At 34.5% G+C, this 25,223-nt stretch overlaps 1 protein-coding gene across 1 annotated transcript in view; it reads right to left on the minus strand.

Annotated features, from left to right (window-relative positions):
- Positions 1 to 25,223, minus strand: part of TMEM232 (transmembrane protein 232) — a 171,454-nt gene that overhangs the window by 102,246 nt on the left and 43,985 nt on the right. Inside the window, exons 8-10 of the mRNA XM_036020644.1 lie at positions 22,025 to 22,179; positions 11,401 to 11,524; positions 10,203 to 10,455 (exon numbers count right to left, since the gene is read on the minus strand). Coding sequence (XP_035876537.1) covers positions 10,203 to 10,455; positions 11,401 to 11,524; positions 22,025 to 22,179 — 532 coding nt within the window. The remainder of the gene's footprint in view (positions 1 to 10,202; positions 10,456 to 11,400; positions 11,525 to 22,024; positions 22,180 to 25,223) is intronic.

Consider the following 25,223-nt stretch of genomic DNA (forward strand, 5'->3'; position numbering starts at 1 on the left):
GGAAGCCTGGTCTAATCTTATCCCGTGCAGCACAGCTTCTCCAATTCAGACAAGTACTTCTCTTTCTCACCCCCAGCTTCTAATCCATTCGCAGGAAAGGAAGAAACTAGAAGGTAGAAGGAGGAGGTAGAAGGAAGAGGCAGAAGAGAAAATATGTACACATTTTAAAAATGGGAGAAGACATATATGTCCAGCTTTCAAACTTAAGTCACCCTCTATCCTTTCTGTTGTTGATGCTTTAGAAGAGAAAGTATAAGCTGCAAATATGAGGCTACAATTAAGTGGTCAAATCAGTTTTTAAAAGTTGTTTAATTGAATTTATTGGGGTGACATTGGTTAACAAAATTATATAGGTTTCATGTATAAAATCCTAGAATATGTCATCTATATATTGTATATATGTGAAATCTAATGAACAAATTAAACTAAAAAAATAGAAACAGATTCATAGATACAGAGAACAGACTGACAGCTGTCAGAGTGGAGGTGGGGTTAGGGAGCTGATGAAAAAGGCAAAGGGATTAAGCAAAACAAACAAACAAACAAACAAGCTCATAGACAGAGACCGCAGAATGATGATTACCAGAGGGAAAGAGTGGTGCAGCTAAAGAGAGTAAAGGGAGAATAGATGGAAACAGAAGGAGACAACTTTGAGTGACAGCCAATTCTTTTAAAAGTATAATTTTCCCCTCATAAAACCTTTACTAGTTAAAACAAGTGTGCTTCTATGTTTGAAATTATATATAGGGAGTAATGTTAGCATGAAGGTGGAATAGAAAGTTCCCCATCCTCATACCCTCACAGAAACACAATTTGGCAGCCATCCTATGAATAAAATTGTGTTTGGGGGAACCCTGGGATTGAGGTAAGAGGTTGGGAAACCCCAGTGGAATCTAGGACTACGGAGGGCCAATTTGATAAGGCAGGTCCAGACCCATGTTTCAGATCTGATGCCAGTGATGCAGTCTGTGGATCTGGAAATAGTCCTGACCTTCTGTGAACTCAGCTTTAACCCTGCTTATCCACAGTCCAGCTACCAGCCCAAACCACCAAAGGACCAAGGAGGACCCACGCCTGTTGGTGCCTTTGGTAAGAGACCCACTGACTTTGAACTTGACTGCCGCCACTGAATCAGCTCTGTGACCTGGCTTCAGCCTCTCTCTACCAGAGTCCAGAGGCAGTTCTGTGCACCCAAGAACCCAACTATGGAGAACCCACCTATGGACCTGGCAGGATCATGCCCAGGGACCTGGTGGAAGCCAACTCCATTTGCTCTCCAGGTAACAGGCCCAAGATCCCCAGGTCCAGAAGCAGTCCCAGAACCAGGCTCCAGCCCTGCTCAACCATGGTTCTGGAGGTGGCCTCATCTGCACAGGCACCCAGCAGGAACCGTGTTCACTCATGCCCACTGACTCTCAGCAGAGAAGTAGCCATGAGAAGAGAGAAGGTAGAGGAAGATCATGAGGATCTCAAATTGAACTGAAGTGGAGAGTTCATATTGGAAATGGACAAGGTAAAACAACTGAAAATAAATAGGGTCAGATTAAATAGTAGATGTTTGAGCAAAAGATGTTTGAGCATATATTTACTCAATGAAACATTATCGCTATTCAAGCAATAAAGTGGGAAACCAATATGGCTGTTTTATGAGGTAATCTAGCTCTTTACTGTGAAGAGCAGCAGGAGATTGGAGAGTTAAGAACAAACTTAAGACATTGTGAAGAAGATCTAATAAGAATTCCTAATTATGGGGGAAATGGAAGGAATTAACTGAAAAGGAAAAAATACATTTTTAAGCTCAGGAAACTGAAACAATAATGAAATCACTTGCAGAAATGTAATTATGTAGAAGAGCCAATATGGGAAGAAAGGAGGCAAATATTATTTGGAAACTGTGACATAGTGGGGTGTGAGAAAAATATATTTTTTAGTGTCCCATAGCTTATAAAATATAGCTAAAATTCAAATAAAATAATAGAAACAAAATTATAGAATTGTGAGTGATTAACAAAAAACTAAAGCTTCAGCTAAATATGAATAAAGAAATAATTATGAATCTTTAATAACTGAGAAATTGTGAAACTCTAAAATAAAAAGCAGTTCTTTGAACAATAAGATAAGTAAGATATACTGTGAATTTTAACAAATTTATAAATTAATTTATAGATTCCCAAATTCTTTATATTAAAAAGAATGATTGGTAAAGGTATGTCTGAACCGCCTCCCTTCATATATTCTAAATTACTGTTTATTGAGGAAAAGTATTTTATAAGTCTACAATATTTGAATCACTGAACCGAATTGGTTTGCTTTTAGGCTCCACAAGACCAGTGATGAACCCATAAAATATATTCTGAGAACTGTGTTCTGAAAAACTAAAAAAACTTTTAAAATGTCATTGCTTTTTAAAGTGAGCTGTTCACCTGTTGATTTAAACTACAGTGAAGTGTTGTTTATGAATAATATTTGTAGGAAGAATCTATTACATCCAACTGACTGACAGTTAATGAAGAAAAAAACCTTCTGAAAACAGATGGGATGTGTTACAACTGTCATAAAAGGTAGAATACATTCTAATATGCACGTCCAGACATTTGCCGAGAAGCATGTCCGCTATGAAACTCCTCATCCAGGGACCAGACTGTGGCATACGGCACTCTTCTGTTCTGCTTTGAGTGATCCTGTGGCAGCAATCAAAGATGTCACTTTAAATATACTGAGAGAAAATGTGTCTCTTTGCAGCTAAGCAGACAGTATTGTAGGACATAACAAAGCTGAACCAAAATAAAATTCTTAATAAATCTTGAAAATTTATGAAGAAACTGTAATGTTTAAAAACTGATATTATGCTCCTTTTGTTGTAGCTTTATTTTAGCGTTTAAACTCCTTGAAGACCTTTAATTTCCAGTCTAGATATTTATATTTCACATATCCAGTGATTATGAAATATGAATAATTCTATTAATATGAATAAGAATATAAATGAGTACACCACAGGATGAAATGTATCACTGAAAGGTAACTTGAATGTGAGGTGTTGTTTAAAATATTGTCTGTATGAAATATCATGTAGAATGAAAGAAAGTAGATGGATGCCAAGAAACCAATGGCCAAGAACCAGCCAGTGAGCCAGGCATTTAACAAGTGTTTACCGAGTCAGTGCCACGTGCCAGCCACTGTTCTGCATACCAAAGACAAAGGCAACATTACTGCTTCCAGGACACGGTTCTACTGGAGAAAGACAGATAATTAAGAAAGCAAACAGAACAATATCAGTTCATAATGAGTGTTACAAAAATAATAAAAGATGGTAATGTGACCAACAATGACTAAGAGAAGAAAACCACTGTAGGTAGAGTGAGAGAAGACTTCCATGAGGACATGGTATCCAAGCTGAGATCTGATGAAAAAAGTTAACCTTCCAAGAAACCTGAAAAGTGTACCCAGCATAGGGGGATGGAAAATGAAAGTCTTAGGACCTAGAAGGACCTCCCATTGGGGAGGCACGCTAAATGATCACAGCCTAGGCCACAGGTAGAAGTTTGGAATTTATTTTTGGTGTAATAAAAAGCTAACAGAGCATTTTAAATAAAGAAGGGAGATGACTCATTTGGCTTCTTGATGTAAAATGGATTCTAGGGAGTATCTGAGAAACAGAGAAAACTTTTAGCCTTTTGCAGTGATCTAGAAGCTAAGTGATTGCCTGAGCTGGGAAGGTATGTGGTAAAGAAGCAACCATGCTCAGAGAGAGTTCATCCTGATCCAGTTATGGCCATCTACCAAGTTCTGAAACCGGAGGATGGAATAGTAATGACAAGTGATATTTCTTTTTATTATTATTCTCTCTATTCCATAGATGTATATATACACACATATATAGATAATATTTTCTAACTCTCACTTGATTTTTCTCATATTTTTCTGCACAGATATTGCTTATTTTATGTAGTTGAATCTTCTAATCATGTTTTCTTCAATTTATGATATTTCTTTTTTATTACTTGAACTCCTTCCTGCTTGAAAGTTATATTTTTCCATTCATAGATAAACCTGAATGAAAAAATACTTGGGTCCCACTTTCTTCACATCATAATATAACACTGGAATAAATCATTACAAATTCGAAGTTAACAACACTGTAATCTTCCAACACACGTAAAAAGTTAAGTATAAACTATATTGAAAGTGTGTTTGTCATGTATTTAAAAATGTTGCCATAGGAACTGGGCAGTAAGCAAAGAAATGGGAGACGGTGACACCAAAGTGGAGAGTGGGGAAAAGAGAACCAATGCAACTATGTTCAAATATTTAAAGATCTTCCATGTGGGGAATAGAGTACACTGTGTTGGATTGCCTCCAACAGGCAAAGCTGAAGCCAAAGTTTGGGATATGTTAAAAGACAGATTTCATTTTAATGCAAGGGAGAATCTTTCACAGTGTTCAAAAGTGGAATAGGACCTGCTTTGGGAGATGGGGAGTTTTATATGTCTGTTGACACTTAAGCAGGATGTGGTTGTGAACTCTTTGTATTGGATTGTTCACTGGATAAAAAGTACACTATCAACAATATTTTTACTATTCTGCATTTCTTATATGAGACACCAAATTAGTGTCTGTTGATTTCTGACAGAATATACCATTTCTAACTTTCATTTTTACAACAGGGTTTCCAGATAATCAAGCTTGTTAAAAATCTACCAATTGAACTACTCTGAAAACCAAAGTAGGAACACAGAATATGGCATTTTGGATATAGTGTACCACATAAAGCTGTCTTCCTCTTTGTAAAGCTATATATAAATCAACTTCTGTAAATACTAACTGGATAGATACATAAAAATCTGAAACATCAATTAAGAGATTATTTTTCTTTATGAGGACAGCATTTTACTACTTTGTTTAACAGCTAAATTTATGGGCTAGGTTTTCTTAAACTATAATGTCATAAGTGGTTTAGTAACACAGATTCCTGAACTCCACTTTTAAGGTTTTTTATCCAAACTACTAGAACAAGGCCTAGTAATATACATTGAAAATAAGGACCCATCCATGATATAGATATTTTTGTAGGGTAATGACTGTCAGAGATTTTCTCAAAGTCATCTTTTTCACATTATTCAACATGCAAATGATAATTTTGAAAAGCTTTATTTGATAAGTCAACTAACCTAGGTAGTTCAGCATGATGAGTTAGCTATTAGAATGGACTCTGAAGCCATACTGCTGCATTAAGTCTTAGATGTATCATTTACTAATTATATTTCCTTGAACAGATAGACTCTTATTACTTTAGTTTAATCATCTACAAAATTAGGATAATATGGATATTTATAATCTAGTCTTGTTTTAATAATTAATGTGTTAAATGATATATATTAAGTGCTTAGAATAGTGCCTGACACATAGTATGAGCTCAATAAATGTTAGCTATTATTATTCTTTATGACTTATCAGACAAAATGCTTCTCAAAAATAAACCAGGCAGTGAAAGACAAATACCATATGATCTCACCTATAAGTGGAACCTGATCAACAAAACAAAGAAATGAGAAAAATAGAACCAGAGATATGGAAACAAAGAACAAACTGGCAATGACCAGAGAGGAGAAGGGAGGGGGATAATGGGGGAAAGAAGGAGAAGGGGCAAAGAAAGAGGATTCATGGGCATGGACAATGGTGGGGGGACAGGGCAGGGGAGAACAGTGGGGAAAAAGGTAGGACAACTGTAACTGAACAACAATAAAAAAAACAGCATTTCAACAGGGATCAGATGAAAATAAATTAATTTTAATCACTTTTCTTCTATTTTCCACCTTAAATTATCTTTTCTGGGGACTACGCTGTTAAAATTTGTTTCTAATAAAGATTTACTCAGGCACTTGAGCTCATTCAAACCAGCCTATAGCACAACACCATTGGGAGGTGAATTAAGCTGCTTGGGTTGCATAACAGTATACAATACCATAGGCCAGGGGTCTTAAACAACAGAAATATATCCATTTTCTCACTGTTCTGGATGTTGGAATGTCCAAGGTCAAGGTGCCAGCTGATTCTGTTTATGGTGGGCACTGTCTTCCTGGCTTTTCAATGGCTGCCTTCCTGCTGTGTCCTCACATGGTAGAGAGAGTGAGCTCTCTGGTGTGTCTTTTCTTATAAGGACACTAATTATTTCATATCAGGGTCCCACAGCCATGACTCTATTGAATTACTTCCTTTTAAGCCCTATTTCCAAATATAGTCACATTGGGTTTATGGTTTCAACATAGGGAAAGGGCACAACTCAGTCCATAGCAGCAGGTGTATAGAACCGTCCTCAATAAATCATCTAACTTGAGTCAGACACCTTGACTTTCAACCAACTGTTAAATACATAGTTGGTACTTATAAGCATATATAGACATTTCTATTTAACCAAAACACCAAAATCAGCAATTCAGTCACTGACAAGAGAGCTCACTATTGAATTAATAGACATATGACTCTATGAAAACCTTATCTGACACAAAATCTCAGAATGAAAAAGGCATGGGCTAAATAGTCAATTCATTCCTGTAGATTCTTCAAGTTCTGCTCCCATGTCAGATTAGGTCACCAGGAAATTATCGTCATGGAAATCAGTACCTTAGTTTCCTGCAATATTGTCTTCAAAAAAATTATTATTTGGATTGTTTCTTTATATTAAAAGTCTTTATATAAAAATGGTCCATAAGAACAGTTTGACTTTTTCATAAAGAGGCTATCGACACCATTTCTAAATGTTTTTAGTGCCATCTCTTTATATGTAAATGAAATAAGATCTCCAGAACACAAAGTATACATAGAAATAAGTATTATAAACATTCTTCCTCACTGATATTTACTCGTTATTACAACAGTGTTAACAATGACATTAACAATCATAGTATCTATTAACATTCATTGGACTGTCCTATGCACAAAGTTCTATGACAAGTGTTCATATGCTTCCACATTTTACTCACAAAGACCCTATGATTTGAATAGTATTCTTATCATAAATGTCAGGTAAAGAATTCAAGTCAGCTAGTTTAAATAATTTGACCCAGGATTCCAAGATACAAGTGACAGAATTAAAATACAAATCCATGTAACACCAGAACCAGTTCTTTCACTCCAATTTACGTACTTAAAGGATAAATTATGAGAAAAAATTATTTTCAATTAAATAAAGCATCAGATTTGGGTTCTTTATATCACTTTCTCAGAAAACAGACTGATCCTCTTCAGTAATTGTGTTGACAAGGCCTGCAGAAACAATGCTCCTTTTTGGAGTAAGCTATTTCCTATGGTCTTGTAGAATGAGAGGTCATTATCAAAAATCATTTTCCCTATGTAGAAAATCGATGAGAGATGCTACAAAGATTCAGGTTATAATGAGTCACATCAACACCATTTTTTAAGCCCTGTCATTTGACTGGTGAAATATTTGACAACATTGTACAGTCACGTAAAATAATGGATTTTTATGGGAGTCACTAATACAAGAAAGCCAAAAGTCCAATACAAACATGAGAAGGAGACCAAACATTCATGTCCAGAAGTACATTCCCTGGTCCTGACAGATGAAAAAAAACTGTAGAATTTTCTCACATTCATGAGATGTCTTTAACCAAACATTCATTGAATAATCAACTTACTTTAGACATTTCCCACAAGAAATCACAAAGATTTGAGGATGTTAGAATACTCAGAATCATTTGGAGACAAATGCCACTATTACTTATGACTTGTACAAGACATTTGGTTTCACTGAAAATGTACTGACTTTTGACTGTGGAAGAGTCCATTTTGATGTCTATCCTCATTATTGCAGATCAAATCTTCAAAGGTATTCCACAACTAGAAATATCTGTTTGCCCATTGGGTTGACAAAACATTGACAAATACTGGTTAAGTATTTCATTGTTTGAGTTCGAGGAAGGACATCAGGGAAATCAAAAGAGTCATCCATCTGCATGGCTTATGAATGTACAAAGGGCACCTCCTTCCAGAACTCACTCTGTTAGGGATAGCCTCCTACCTCTCTATTATACTGCCATTTAAAAGAATGAAATGTTGACACCATGTGATCTGAACAGAAGCTTTTTGATCCATAATATTGTTTAGTGATTGGTACAAGGAGATTCAGAAGTTACTACAGGGCTTATTTAATAAGTAATTAAAGAAAAGTATCAAACTTTACCAAGACCATCATTTATAATACAGATATCCAGATGGCTATCTCACCTAGGGACACATGAAAATAATTAGAATTTGTTGTTTCTTGGATATCATGCTTTTCCTTTGATATTGAATTCAATAATACTAAGTAGAAACAAGTGTGCTCATTCAGATGTATAAAGATGAGAAAACAATGACCAAGGATGACTATATACTAGGCAAGTTCAAGGTCATGGATAGCTCTCTATAATGTGTACTATTTCTCAGAAGGCAGAAAACTCAAATGCCTATAAAATTCTCAATAGGTCTTCCATTGATACAGAAAGAATTATAGGGTAAGAGAACAATATTTGAGCTAGGAAAATTTGGAGTATGTTATCTAGGATGCTGAGCAATGTAAAACTGTAGATAATAAGTAGAAAAGACTAAAATCTCTTTTAAGAATTCGACCAAACTCTGTGCCTGTATCATCAAAATAAAGTCTTCAGAAAAAGGTAAGAAACTTCTAAGAAAGATAAACAACAAATGAATACAATGAAATAATCACCCCCTAGAAGAAAAAATCAGACTTTTTAGGAGTTTGAAAAATTTGAACATCCGCAGAACAATACTACCCTATCATCATGTGATTATGCCAGAGCTCAGGAATGGCAGAGCTCATGGCAAGAGTGTGGCCAATGGACTTCTGGGAATAAAGACCCTCTCCATTGAGAAACATCTTCTGAACCCATCATAGTGAAAGAAGACAGAAAGAAAGAATTCTATATAGCTAGACAAAAAGTTGAAGATCTAAAACTAGTAGATCAATCTGTTTAGTAACAGTTTGAAAATTATAATCATATGTTGAACTGCAGTATAAGAAGATTTCTGACTATTCTGAATACCTAAGAATGTGAACAGTAAAATAGGTGACTACCTCTTCACTTTATCAACACCATAAACCAGAGACTAAAGATCTGTTTAAAATTGGCATGAGTAAGAAATATAAATAAAATCTTGAAATGTGGGAAAAGACCAAGCAAGTTGCACTCAGAAATGGTAAGTTCCAACCCACCAATTAAACCAAAAGTATATTGAAAAGTAATTTTAAAATAGTGAGCAAGTTTTTGAGAGTAAAATTAATATCTACTAGTAAGGTCTTATTATTTAAAATTATATTCAAACATAATAACTGAACTATGGTCCTGAGAAAAAAAATTATCTTCCCTCCCTTGATACTTTCAAAATCTTGAAATTATATTTTAAATTCAGTGATTTAATTACTTAATAAATCTACTATGATTAACTGGCCATCTACTGTGTGCTAAATACTGTGCTATATACTTAGTTAAATGCAAATGTAATTAGACTTGATTCTACAGTCTGAATTATCTAATAATTTAATGGAAGTGAGTGTCATATACATAACAGACCATAATAACAAAATCTACAATGATATTCATTAAGAAAAGTTCTAGTCAATGTAAAAAGACAATTTTGAATTTATATTGTCCCTGTAGTTCCATTTTAAAAATCAAAGTATTTCATTCTTATAGCCCCCATAAACAACAGTAGCAAATGACCTTTAATCTTGAGACATGAGACAAGTATATTCTGATGGAGAATGAGATGCCATATCTGAGGAATGTACTAAATTATTTGAGATATTGAAGAGAAATTTTGTGGATGGGACAAGAATAAGAGAAACAGTAGATGCCTAGAGAAAATAAACAAGATGAAAGATGAGAAATCCTATGTGAAAAAGAGAAAATAAACACATTTCATAAGTTTTCCCAAGGTCATCCTTTGTTTTCAAGAAATATATTTTGAATCACAAATCAACTGACTCTATTTTATATTTCAGTTGTTTTAAAATGATTGATTAAAAATTTCTATGGTATAAAATATTATTCCTAAATTTGCAAAAAGCCTACTGAATTATTTCCAACTGTAAAATGTTGACTTTTTGTGAAAGGCTCATTACTAAATGTAGACGAGGACATTTTAAAAACATTTCTCAGCAAGTTGAAAAATAATTAACTTACAATTATCTGACATTTTTGAAGAGAAATAATCCAAAAGGCCTAAAATACTTGTATTCCTCAATTCTGGCTGTTCTTCTGATTTGCCCAAGAGTAAAATATCTCTTTGTGAACTTTTACAGTCACAGAAACCAACAAGAGCAGTTTTTCGCAAATTAGAAAGGGCTGCATATAAGCAGGCTTCTGCAAGTGTGGTTATGTATATATAGACGACATTCCAGGCCCAGGACAGATCATCTGCTTTGCATTTTTCTTTCTGAAATGAGAAAGTAGCTACTAAATAATACGTGCATACTCTGTCATAACAAGAAATATATATATAATGTGCTTATAAGATATATCTTCAAATTTTATAGACTTGTTAAAAGACAATCAAATGCACTCATTAAAAAAAAGATTTGTTTTGTGTAAATGTACCACAGTTGTGGGAGTCGGGGGGTAGGGTGAGAAATGGGGAAAAAGGTGGGACAACTGTAACTGAACAACAATAAAACAAAAGAAAGAAAGAAAGAAATTTCTAAAGTGTACTCATTAAAAAACAGATTTTACATGGGTTTAACATTAGTTGTAATAACTGTGAATAATTACTGTAGAAACAAACTCAGTGTTTAACAATGAATAATTAAACTATTGCTATTAAAATGTAAATATTAATAAAATGTAATAATAAAAGTGTTTTATGATATATTTTAAAATTTTTAAAAAGGAAACTAAAACATATGTGACTATGTGATCTTGAGTTTGTTGAAGAATTTAAAGTACCTCTTATGTATGTTTGTGTATGTGTATATATAGATACATATTTCTATAGCTCTGTCTCTGTCAATAAATCTATACTGGGATATATGGTAAATAAACATTTACTTTTATGCTTAGTTAAAATCATTATTACAAAGTTATACTCATTAAGCCCTGACTGGTGTGGCTCAGTTGGATGGGCATTGTCCCTTAAGGCAAAAGGTCACTGGTTCAATTCCAGGTCAGGGTACAATTCCTGGTTGGGGTGCATTTGAAAGGCAACTTATTGATGTTCCTCTCCCTCCTTTTCCCTCTCTCTAAAAATAAATAAATAAAATCCTTTTTTAAAAAGTAATGTTCATTACAAGCCTTAATGTGGTGTACAATTTAAGTACTGACAAAAAGATTTTGCTTCTATTCAGTTCTTTTGCCCCCCAAAATTAACAGTAAAATATACTGTTACCTGATTCTGAACAGTCATAATGCTTGAAAGAAAATCTTTCATTAGGTCCATTAAAGTTTTCAAGCAGTCCATGTTTAATTTGGCAGCCTCCCCAAGGACCAGCAAAGCCAGTGCTGAATCCATCCTGAAAATTTTATTAACAAAACACAGAGATTTTAATGTAAAATATTAACAGTTTTTAATGAAAAAAAGTAATTGGCCAGAAGATATGAGTATCCTGGACTACCAGATACATCACTTTCAATAATGACTACTACAACTTCACAAACATAATATACAGCTACAGATAAATTATAATTATAAAAAAAGAGGAGTATTGGTTGACACTGGTTATGATAAAAGTCTACAGAAAACAGCCACATTTTAGTAAGAGATGTGAATTAAGAATAGTGTTCTGACAAAATTCTGAGAGTAATAAATTTAAAAAATGATTGGATTCCATCAAGGGCTCAGGTCGTAATCATTGTCCTCAAAATCTCACCATAGGTTTTATTTTTAAATTTTGTAAAAGATTCCAAGGAGTACACTTCAAAAGAGCATTTCTTTTCAAAAGAAAGAACAAATAAAAAAAGATATTCTTCATATACACTCCAAAAGTTCAGCATTATTTCATTCTATAAAGAGTTTAATTTCTCAAAATGAAATTTATATTTCACATTGAATACATAATACTGTCAAGATTTATTTAGTAAATATGCAATAACTGGGAAATTACACAAGAAGTTATTAGACATTAATGCATATATGTTCTGACAGTTCCAGGAAATTATACATTTAGTGCCATTTTTAACCAACTGGAAGAGATACAATTTGAAAGAGAACTGATAAGAATGCAAATGTAAAAACTGCCTCTGCCTAGAGCTGCATGTCGCTTTGATTTATAGGCCATTAATAAGTTAAAGAGTTAGTACATCTACAACTATACTTGAATTTCACAGTTGTGATATTTCAGGTCAGTAAGTCAAGTTCATCATTATTTTTAAAAGGAAACACCTCTAAGCATGCAAAAACATACAATTCTTTACACTGGTTCTTTAATTCTGCATATTGAATGGAACTTACAGATCTCAATGTTTCATATAAATTATCTCATTTGATCTAAACCACAAATTTTGATACATTTCAAGACCTTTTAAAATATATTTTTTTAATATTTGAAAATTGAGACACTAATAGATCTGGAAGTTTTGTCCAGTTTATGTTTTAAGAAGTCTTCTGCCAAATATGGGTATTTCCTGTTTTACAATTTTGCTTTTTCCAACCATCATTTATTTAAGTGCATCAATATTTAACCTTAGGATTCCAATGTTGCTTATTGCCTATCTAATATTATTTGACTCCTTTTTCCTTTCAAAACTAAACCTCAATTTTATGCAAGATGGCAAAGTGCTTGGTTAGCGTTGCCTCTTCAAGATGGAAATGTTCTGTATCTTAATTGGGGCAGTGATTACACAGGTGTATGTATTTGCCAAAGGTCATAGATCTGTATACATAAATATGTGAGTCTTATTGTATGTAAATTATACCTCATTAAATTTAATTTAAAAATAATTCCTCAACTCCCTTGAAGCTTGGTATAGCCATATGTGTAGACTTGTTCAATAAGATATAAATGAATTTACATTATGAAAGACTTCCAGGTAAGCTATTATTTTTCTGATAAAGAAAAAAAGATTAAATTTAGATAAGAGGTGTTTTTTCCTCCCTTGCTTAGAGTATATACTTGACACCAGAAGATAGAGCAGCTATCTTGCAACAGTGAGGGTGAAAGTCACATATACTAAGAATGGAAGAAGAGGAAGCCAGAAGGAGCTTGGTTCTCGGGCCTTTGCACATGCACATCAGTGGTGTGCTGCTTGTCCTACGTGATAAATAAAGCTGTGCTTGATCATGCAGCTGCGGTCAGGTGACTGTTAACATGCACAAGAACTGAATCCTAACTGATACTCTGAACATGATGTTCATAAGTATAAACTTTAGAGTCAGAAAAATTAAAGAGAAAACCTTAGCTTCAACACTAATTAGGTATATGATGATTAGGTATATGAGGTAAGGCAATTTATGTACCTTAACCTCAGTCTTGATCTACTTATCTGTAAATTAAATAAAGCAACACCTACTTTTCGGAGGCTATTGTGAGATTTAAGTGAAATAATCTATGTAAAATGGCCGGGTTCAAAATGTTAAACTGAATTAAATTAAAAATACCACTCAACGGATATGTATTTGATAATTTTCTTTTAGGGCATCATTCTGGGTACTCATCATCTGCGCTAAGGTCAAGTAAAGGAGAAGATAGTCTCAGAGTTCACAAAACTTCTTTTTTCCTGAACATATGTCATAATCATAAGGTTTATGTTCTTCTCTTCTAGGTCTGGAAGATTGTAACTAAGTAGAGGCACTCTCACTGAAATATGAATTGAAAAATATCCATCAGTGTCAGCCACCTACAGTAGAAAAATGCTTCACCAGAAAAACACACTATTTTCAATCAACACTGCTGAATGCAAAATTTCCTATAAGTAAAAATGTGTTTGCCAAAATTAGAAGCATCAATGCATATAAATTGGAGTTTGTTAAAAATCAAAACTGAAAATCAATGCACATAGGAAAGAATTCAAATTAGATTAGGTTTAGGTTAGAAATTTAAACAGAGTACTTCTTTGTGAACTTCAAGTCTTGATTATTAATACATTGGCCTGGTTTTACCATGAAATTAAACAGGTACAAAGAAATTTATAAATATTATGGATTCCCACATGTTTTTTTTTAAATTAAAAGAAAACTGAGGCAAAGGTTTATTGGCTTGTCTAAAATAGCATAGTTGTTTTTACTTGGCTAATTAATTACTTATTACTTGACTGATTTCACTTTTTAGCTGTTTTTACTTTTAAAATGAATGTGAATCACTTTAGAAAGCTAAACAGTACAAGATCCTAAGTCATAGTTCAACTAGCCTGACTCCAGTCCAGAGTTCTTTTCCTGGTAGAACAAATCAGCTAAAGTATACTAACCTGGGGTTTCATTAAAAAGCTCTTTCTCTCTCTCCCCCTCTCTCCATACAACCTTATAAAAAGGTTCAGAAAGTCAGTATCAAAACAGTTCCCTGGGGTTCTCCTTACTCCCTTACATGTTCCCTCAATAACCAAATTATAATTTTAAAAGATGGAATTAAATATCCCCAAGTTGGAAACCCCACACAGGGTTATTTCAGTCTTTTGATAGGTACTTCAGAAAATGTTGATGTTGTCAAAAATCCATAAAACTGTGAAGACTAAGAATGAAAGAGAGGTTACTAAGAGCAGCAACTTATAAGAAATTTCCATATACCATAGGATTGGTGGGACGGAACTGAGAACAGAAATAAGGAGCATTCATATTCTACTTCATAAAACATAGCAGCCTTCTTTACCCCAAAGTTAAAAAAATGAAAGAAAAAAATCTCTACTGTTCACCCTATTATTTACAGAATCAGAAAAAGTGCCTTTACTTTGGGGTACTCACTTTTTAAGGAGCCAGAGTATTACCTCTTTGCTTCATTATTATCTCTTCACACTTAATCAGAGATGACGACTTCCAGATGACTAAAAGTGTAGAAAACACTGCTTGTGGGTGGGCATGTGTAGGAGAAGGGGATGGAAGGGAAGAGGGGTGCTATAAGTGAATGCTGAAGTGTATTTCTCCTCAAAAGTAAAATATCATATAGTAAGGAGAATATGGGAAGGTCCCTGATGAGATTGCATATTGAGTGTTGCAGCTTTTTAACAATGCTGTGTGCCGGAAACACAAACCTCTGATTTAAAAATACCAATTTTTTATAGATTTCTCCTAGATCTGAGCTAAGTAAAATGGAAAATGGAGGAATAGGCTTGACATGAGACCATTGAAAAATATATTATAGCAAAGGCTAAAAAGAATATCAGGCTGAATACTCAGAGCGAATCATACTTCTGAAAATGATTTCTTAAAGAAACCAGAAGATAGTTTTACAGGATTCTTCAGCATCTTTCATCAGGCCCAGGAAGAAGAAACAACAATGAAAAGCTTTCATAATGGGAAGAAAGGTGCTATATTGAGAAAATAAGAGATTGCAGCAAAACTAAAATTACAAAAATATAATTTAATTCCATAATTGAGGGAGTTAACTGCAAAACTGACACTTGGAAGGGAGCAAATATGAAAAATTCTTCCATAATTTAGAGAAAGACAATTGCATTTAAAGCTAGCAAACTGAGACCCATTACTATCTAATGCCTGTTGAAACAACCAAAGAAACATAAAATCAAGAAAAACATTCTTAGTACCACAGTAAAAAAAAAGAAAAAAGAAAGAAAGAGAGAAACAAAGCAACTTTAAGGATTTTACAGTTATGAGGAAAACAGGAGTCAATTGAAAGAAACCTTTCCAATGTCAATAAGCCCAAAATTCAACTTAAAATTTAATGCAGCAATATATGGTATTTTCACCATAATGTAGGAAAAACACTAAGCACAGGCAGAGAGGAGTTAGGAACATGTGTGAATGATGAGTAACCAAAGGAAGGACTTCAGAAAATGTAAACCAGTAGCTACAGCATTTGTGCACAGCCACACATAGTAGGGGTTTCTCTCTAAGAGAAGTGGAGGATTTGCCACAAGAGCTTCCTAATAAAGTCAGTGAGACAAGAGAGGATATAATCTACCTTCCTCCTAGCTAACAGATCACAAAGATAATTGTGATTGAGATTTCTGGATTGAAAATAAAACTTTGAAAAGAGGTAGACTGGCTTTGAATATCTCATCATAGCTTTAAGTTAGAAAACAACAAAGTAACATGTAGAGATATAGAGAGGAAATTTTACAAAGCTCTGAGGATAGAAGCCTATCTATAGAAAAAAATGTATACATTAAAATTTTTAGGTAAAAAAATAAATGGTGGCAAACGCTACACTAAGCCAAGGGTTGTATGTAATCAAGGGCTCACCTAATAAAATAAGTCACCTATGTTCACACTAGAAATTTACTCGAGCCAACCAAGAAATGAATAGCCCTTAGGAATCTAAGAGTGGGAAATCCTACCATTAAATGGCTGACAGTATATGGAAAAAATAGATAATATTAATAAATCAACATAAATTTATAAATATAAGCCATACATAATTCTTTATATCTATAAATATATATATAATCCTTAAAGAATTATATATATAACTCTTGAAGGAGAAGATGAACTATTTTAAATAATGATTTAACCATAATGCTATCAGGAACTCAAGTTTAGATTAACCGGCAAGAAAGGGGAGGATTAGCATAAATAAATTAGTCTCAGTCTTAATTGCACATGGAAAGAAGGGCACGCAGAATTGTATTCTTGATTTTGAGCATTTGGTAAAACTAGTTTAAAGGATACATTTATCTTGCCATTGTCTGATATTTGATACTCAGAAGGAATGGACTATAGGAAAAGCTAATCTTTAGCATACCTGCTAAAAGGGTTCTTTCTCCCGCTTACAGAATTTCATTGCTGGAGCCCCACAGAGCGGAATGAAGGGGCAGAGTGTCAGCCGGCAACGACTGCTGTCTCATCAGAGAAGGCACAGGTGGGCCGCTGACTGTTTTCTTTCCTTCAGACCTACAGGCACTTACCTGTACGTGCTGCGGGTAATTAATTACAGTAGCTGGATCTTTCAGTCTTTGTTTTTGCTCTTCTTTTTTTTTTTTTTTGCTCTCACCCAAAGATACGTTTATTGATTTTTAGAGCAAGAGTAAGGGGGAGAGAGAAAGAAAAACATTATTTCGAGAGAAACATCAATCAGCTGCCTCCTTTACAAGCCCCAATCAGGGATTGAACACACAACCTAGGACTGAAACCTGAAAACTTTTGGTGCACTGGGCAATGCTCCAAGAAACTGATCATCTGACTAGGGCTTTTTTTTTCTTTTAAATCATGGCAAGTTATGAGATCCTAACTGGAGCTGCAACCCCTGTGCCATGTAAAAACAGTTCTATTAAATAATTTTGAGCAGGAGAATGGTTAATCACATTTACATTGTAGTCCTGACAGCAGAGTAGGACAGATTATGGAGGAGAAAACTTAAGGCAAAGAAACCAGTTAATAAGCTATTGTGCAAGAGTCATGAGACAATAACAGTGTGAGCCACGATTGTGACAGTGGGGGTAGAGAGCAGGGGAGCAGCTCTGAAATGTGGTAGTTAAGCTGTCCAATGTGGTTAACTTGAGCCGAGGACATGTGTCAGGTACTGAGACAAAAATTCAGTAGGCAGGACTCTGGAAAAAATTAGTTCAGATCTGAAGTAGCAGGAAATGAAATACTAAGGGAGCATGAATGTATTAAAAGTGTTTTCATATTACTTATTTAAATATCTCAAAAACTCTTTGGGGTAAATATTATCTCTAACTGCTAAACAAACTGGTCATAGGAATTAAGTGACTCACTCATTCAAAATTAGGCAGCAACAGATAGGACTAAAGCTATTTGGGTTTGAGGCTGAATTTTCTTTTTCCACTGTATTGTAATACATCAAAGCATAAATTGATGTATTTACCCTTGGTATAGTCTAAATGTATACATTTAGCTCAGAGGATCAGAAGATCAATAAGAAATCCAGGAAATAGCCCTGACTGGGTATCTCAGTAGGTTGGAGCATTGTCCCACACACCAAAATGTTGTGGGTTCAATTCCTGATCAGGGCACATACCTTGGTTGCGGGTTCAATCCCAGTTAGGGGCAGGTATGGGAAGGAGGCAACCAGTCGATATTTCTCTCAACATCGATAGTTCCCTCTCTCTTTTTCTCACTCTTTCTTAAATCAATTAAAAAGTGTCCTCAGGTGAAGATTTAAAAAAAATCCAGGAACACCTCAGAAGAGTGAGGACCTTCACTGATATCCCATCTCAGCTCACCAGTAATGAGAAACATTATTAATGAAAATGTTTGAATGGTGTTGGTTAGACTGTCATATACACATTATAATAATTACTGGGGCTCATGCAGATAAACAATGGGGATATCAGTAATCTAGCCAGAAGTAAAGGCCTTGCTGCCCATGCAAAACAGTTGATTCTTTGTTCGATTCATTTCAACACAAAAACAAATACTATACATCTGAAAAGCACTAGCTATGTCAATATAATTTTAAATTGTTGAGGTTTTTTGGAAGACATTCATGGAGTGCATGAAATCGGCTATTTTGCTCTGGGAGACATAATTTTATGTTCTATCGCTTACTGAAATGCCATACCACATTTCTCAGCAGTCTTCATTGGCTAATAATTCAATTGTAAATACAATTCATTATTTTCATGTTAGATTAGAAAGCCTTTTGCACAGCTTGAGCTATCTCCCCAGAGCAAATGGGGTAGTTTATAAAAGGCCAAACCGCAAGGTGGAGCATTGAGAGTATGAAGCATCATATAAAATTTAACCGTATTAAATAGAAATCTGCCTTACAGCAAGCTGCTTATCTGCGGCTCAGAGCAGCTACACTTCTGAGATAAAGGCTGGTGCATGGCAGTTAGGAGGGGCTCATGTGTTCTCTTTTTCTCCACTTTTCCACCCAGTTTTATAATTTGTCTTCAGTTCATTTCCTTTCCTTGTTTTTTATTTGTTTGTTTATTTTTTCCAATTGCCCAGAGAACAAAGGTTGCTCTAATTCGGAGTCCTTCGGAGTCTTTGTCTCATTTCATGGATCCTGGGCCTGCTCTTTTCCAGGCTTAGGGGAAACCACATGATGCCATTTCTTCCCTTTCGTGTTGCATGGCATTTATAAAGAGGGCTAAAAAAAGTGTGGCAGGTGTACACATGATGAATTATCTGCTGATGGATAACACTAGAAACTAGCGGATGAGAAGCGCTCACCTGTATGAACACCAGCAATTTTTGCTAATATTAATAAAATCTCTCCTGATCAATCAGTTGAATGGTCTCTTCTGCATTTTAAATCCCTGTACATTTATTCATCATCATGGCACTTTACTGATATTCATGTAAAATGAAACTGCTCTTGTTAATACTTACTTGGCCTTGAATTTCAGGTGCTAAACTAAAGATATTGTCCACCAAGGGCCACAATTCTATGACTGTCTAGTACAGCAAATCCTGACAGTCTTAATTTACTATCAAGGCCTGATGCCCCAATATTTCTATTTCATTCTAAATATATTTAATTCATTTTCTTAATTTTTCACATGTACTCAATCTCAGGAGTACATAAGAGCACAAAAAAGCATTTTTGGTTTGATTTTGATCACTATTCCATAGCTTGTTTTGTTTTACCTAGAATCATGACTTCTTGAAAGCAATATAAACTGCTACATAAATAAATACTTTGTAAGAATAAAAGTTATTTTTAATATTTTAATATTATTATAACAGAAAATTTGACTAACAAAAAAGTTAGTTAAATTGCTAACTTAAATAGACACTAATCTTCTAGTGTCTAGAAGATAGTGTGCTATTTTTGTGTCTAGGGTTATCTGTTATTTAAGAAAAAATTAAATCTTTTTTAAACAATGTAAACATAAAAAATAGAATCAAAACTGTCAGTGCTTTTTAAAATAATTATCTTGTCCTTTTTATTATAAGCAGTTCATGTTTCATCAGTTTTTCAATTTACCCTTCTGTTCACTCAGCCCTGACTAAACATCGCCATGCCCTCCCTCCACTGATTCCCACAACGTCCTCCCAGGAGGAGAGAAGTCAGGGTTCAGCGACAAGTGCCTTGGAGCAGTTATTGCCTTAATAATCCAGCCAGAACGACAATGACAGTGACGTGGTGTGCTACAAAGACTGCTACACCAGGAGCCTTCAAGCCCGGTGCCAGTCACTAGTGAACCTAATCAACTTGGTCTCAGTGTCTTCATTTGTAAAGTAAAAAGTTTTGTATTATCTCCAACACATCCAAATCTATAAAATACTAAGTATAAAAAAGTAACTACCTTAAAGACAAATCATTAACAAAGTAAATTAGAGCAATGTTGATGCAATAAAACTTATAAATTGGTTAAAGAAACTATACCTTGACTTTCAGAATCAGATATTCTTTTTCTTTAAGATTATATTTATTTATTTTTTAGGCAGAGGAGAAGGAATTGAGAAAGAGAGGGAGAGAAACATCAGTGTGTGGTTGCGTCTCACATGACTCCCACTGGGGACCTGGCTGGCAACCTAGGCATGTGCCCTGACTGGGAATCGAACCAGAGACACCTTGGTTCACAGGCTGGTGCTCAATCCACTGAGCCACACCAGCCAATATTCTTAATCAGCTGCTTTTAAAATTTCAGCACTAATTGAACCTGTTTACTTAGCAATTACTAGAATACCTAGAAAATAAATTTGGCAAAGTCATGCAATATTGATTTTTATATGTTAAACTATAATTTCTGTTATTTTTAAAACCAAGTTAGAGTCTTCCAAGAGCTAAAATAACTCTAGTTGTTTGTCCTTTGAAAACAAAATTATGTGTTTGAATCCCCTATAATTTATTCTGTGTAATAAGAATGGTCTGAAAGAATCATCACGGCTTTCAGAATGGCCTAATTTGCTCCAATAAAACTCTCTAATTTTTCTTATATTTAGCAGCTCTATATTAATAACTTAATAAAACCCTCTATTATAAGTATATTATTAAAATTACATTCCACATTATTGCTATAATAGATATAGCCTATTTGCATTTTTGTTTTCCTATTTAAAGATGGTATCCCCACTTTTAAAATGTCAAAGACTCACAACCTTTGTTAACCACAACACTGAGTCGGTTGCCCCCATGAGACTGTGAACAGAGTGAGTCCTTGATGAAGTCCCTTGCAAACTAGGCTATGTCTAGGAATCTTGACTTGACCTAGATTCCCTAATATTTCCAAATGAAATTTGGAAAAGAGCTTTGGTTCATAAAGAATGCTCCTGATACTTCTAATTTACATATATAAAGATCACTGATGAAGAGTAGACTGGCAGAGGCTTAAACACTTTTCTTATAATTTTAAGAAAAATATAAGACAATTGAATTTTCAACTTGCTATGGCAAAACAGATTCTTATTGATAGCATTGGAAAAGGAATTCTGATCATCCTCAAATATTATAAAGGGGTATCTCTGATCAATTTCCTCAAAAGTTTTTTTCCCTCCATTTAATTCATGCCCTCTTTTTTTTTTTACTAATTTAAGACTTCTTTTTTCCTTCTCAAAGTAACATTTGTATAGGAGGAAACTAACACTTATCAACCAAAATTTATTTTTGCTATGCATTACAAGTGAGACATAATGAAATAATATTATTAGTATTTCCCCCCAAAAGTATACTGTACCTCATTGTTGTTAAAAAAATTGAAAAATAAAAAATGTTTTAAATATGGGAATGGACTTATTAATAGTAAATTTCATTTAATAAAGATAAACTATATAATACATGCATGTTCATCTAACCAAAAAGAAAAAGGAAAAAATTTATTGATGAAATGAACTAATAGAAAATACGTAAATTGCCCTTGCCTTTGGAACTGGAATTATAAATTTTTTTTATAGTCAACTAAGGTGTGATTAACATTTAAGTACAAAGGTTATTTAACATTTAAATACAAAGGTTTCTCCATGAGTTACTTTGGATTTATAGGATCCCTCTTACCAGCACTTCATTTGAAGCTGTGTTTTATGAAAGATGAGATGTTCAAGCACCTTATTCAACTGAGGACTGTTCTTCTGCACGCAAGTCCAGGCAGCAACACAGTGCCAGAGCAGGCTGCTGACTTCATATCCTCCCTGACGGGGCTGCACATGCTCCTGGAATTAAAGTAGAAAAATGTACCTGGAAGAGTTCTTTGACTTGAATAAGCATAAAAATAATTTTTAAACACACAAGTGAGAAAGTGTATATTTTACACCCCATGTTTCACCAACTGGAGCAATTTACTCAAATATCTTTTTGTAAATATACAAAAAGCATGTTTGTATGTATGTAAATATATATAAACACACACATTTTGTAAGTTAACTGGAACTTAAAGTCTCAATATATCTTCACATGGGACCCTGGTGTTCAAAGACATCAGTTCCATAATAAAACAAAAAGCATGTATTCTTTAAAGAAAAACTATTAGATACAATTGTGCTTCTTAAAATCTATGAGTTATTTCTCCAGGACGCTCAAGGAAGAGGGGACAGGGGAAAGTTTGAACAGTGATCAAACAGCAAATTAGGTTTTAAAATGTGAATTTCCACTTTATGGACCAAAATACATGTCTAGCTGGACGTGGTCAGTATGTATACTATTTTAAAAGTCTACAAATTCAGAAAGCAAATGGGCTGTTTTTTTCTTAGAGTGCTTTCTAACAATTTTATAAATTGAGTTGGTCTACCAAAGTAATTGGTATAAAGAAACCTGATTTTATTGTTAGACCACGATAACATAGCACTCTCATTGAATTTTTGTCAATAGTAAAGATTCAAATGCACTTCCTGTAATATGTACTCAAATTGCTAACTTAGCTAATATTGTACTCTTTTATTCTTAAAAGAAACACTTAAAGAGACTCCAAAGGACTTTGTAATTTTGGTTAGTTATATAAAACAACACCAAGACTGCAATTTAAAAAAAAAATTTCGCATCGTGTTTTCTTAAGATAGAAGGCCAATAGTTTATACATTAACTTTAACCTAAGACATTTTAAGTTTCTAGTAAACTGTTTCATTAAGTTCCACAGCTGTGTACTGATCTGCTTTATGTCAGGGAGTCAGGCAGCGGAGATACAGGCCTGAGTGAGAGAAAGTCTTTCCACAAGGCACTGACTCCAAGGAACAATCATTCAGAGAAGTAAATGGAAATAAGTCATTGTTTAGAATGTTAGAATATTCCATAGAAAAGCTTTAGTTCAAAATAATGTAAGACATCAGACTGAGACACACTGACTTCAGTAAATGCATATATTTTATCCAAACAACTCAATTTTCTGTTTTGCAGTTGAGCCCATGCCAAAAATGGAACCCATAAAAATGAAATTCTTTTCTCAAATTGCTCTAGATGTCTCAGCCTGGATGCCTGATGGCCTCATGTTGCAAACTTACTCTAAATCGATATGTAAGTTGATATATTTTGAAACTTGTGGTTGGCTTGACTAATTCAAAAGAGTCAACACTTTTTTTTCTCATAATGTACACTGCATGGCTACAGAGAATATTTCGTTAGGTAAAAGGTTCTTGTTAACAAACTTATGCACGATTACCCGAGAAAATTCCTAAAAGCATTTGGTAAAGAAAAAAATCAAGATTTTGGACAATAAGCAAGATTTAACATTAATTTTCAGTTGTATATGATGCCACTTCTACTCATCATTGAGAAAGAAAAAAGCAGCCTCTGATGTCTGGAACTGATTTGACACCGATATTAGAAGCTGCTCTGACACTCATAACCAGGTCACTTTGTTCCCCTGTTGGATAAAAACTCACAGAATATCAACCTCAGCCAACTCTACACTGAGACCGTGATAAATAAACACAGCCACTTGATAATGTTTTTCTAAGCATAGAGAAAAAGTCACCGTGCCACCTACCAAATATCCAAACACAGAACTGTCCCCACTTTCTGGCAGCATCAAACCTAGAGAGAATCCCTGCTTCTTGATACCGACCCTCTGCTCACCCAAGCAAAGCCCAGATCCTATAATAGATTCATTCTTATGCCCCTTTACAAAGATATCCTATGGTTCCTTGGGCATATGTTCTCTTTCCGCAACAAACAATAAACCCACTTTGCTTAAATGCAGGTGTGGCCCTGGTGGTCTTTGGCTGAAGGGCATCGTCATCTAGAGCAAATGATGAATTCGCTACACTGGTAAATTTTCCAGATAAATGAGGCTGATTTATCATCGTACATTTTATATTTTAAGCATTTGCTTGGAAATCTTGCTGAACTTTCTTCCTTGCTTTTTCCCAGGGAAAAATGTATTTGCCAAATTTGAATAAATGATACAAAAATGATGGTTATGTGATTTAATGTAATCATCATGTGCATCATCAGTGTAAGAGACAAAGCTATTAGGCTGTGTGAACCTCTTTGCCTTTACACAAAATCAGTCCTACTCAAGGTACGGGTTAGCAGGTAAAGGCCATCTGCAAACTGTTACTAGCATACAAAAGTAAAGAATACGCATTGAAAATACAAGTTGACAGAGTTAATTTTATATATTTTGTCTAGTAAAATATAATGCTATGTATTTTTATTTTGTGCAAAAAAATCCCCCCAAAACTTCAGATCTTTTACCCCAAGTAGTTTGAAAAGCACTGAGCTCTGCATTAAATGACTTCCAAGGAACTTTTTCTCTTTCCCCCTTCCTTCCTTTCTTCCCCCACTTCCATTCCATTTTCTGGCTTATGACTACTTCCTGTAGTTCTCTAGTTTCCCCCTTTGCTGTCCAGATTTGGGGCATGCTGGTTTGCAAGCTGGTCCCTGTGTATGGAGAGCAGGAGAGACCTAAGAAAGAAGGAGACCACTCCAGGTTGAAGGTGGCAGGCTTAACAAGCAAGGCAAGTTAACAGGCTACTTTTGAATGGCCACAAGAAGAATAGATCTTCACATCCACTCTTCAGAATCTTAAAGTTTATATGGAGGCCTTAACTGGGCTCAGTCGGGTACACTGTCCAGAAAGTCTCAACAATACATTGCTTTGTCAAGGTCACATCCTGGACAAAGGTTCCCATTGTGGGAACAGTTAGTAAAACACACTTTCCAAGGACAGGGAAGGGGGTGAGGAGCTCTGATTGCCCAGGGCTAGCTCAAGGGTCAAAAGGAGGTCAAGTACTCTAGATTAGGGGTTCCCAACATCCAGGCA

Source organism: Phyllostomus discolor, chromosome 3 (genome assembly GCF_004126475.2).
Source record: "Phyllostomus discolor isolate MPI-MPIP mPhyDis1 chromosome 3, mPhyDis1.pri.v3, whole genome shotgun sequence".
In the NCBI taxonomy this organism is placed as follows: Eukaryota; Metazoa; Chordata; class Mammalia; order Chiroptera; family Phyllostomidae; genus Phyllostomus; species Phyllostomus discolor.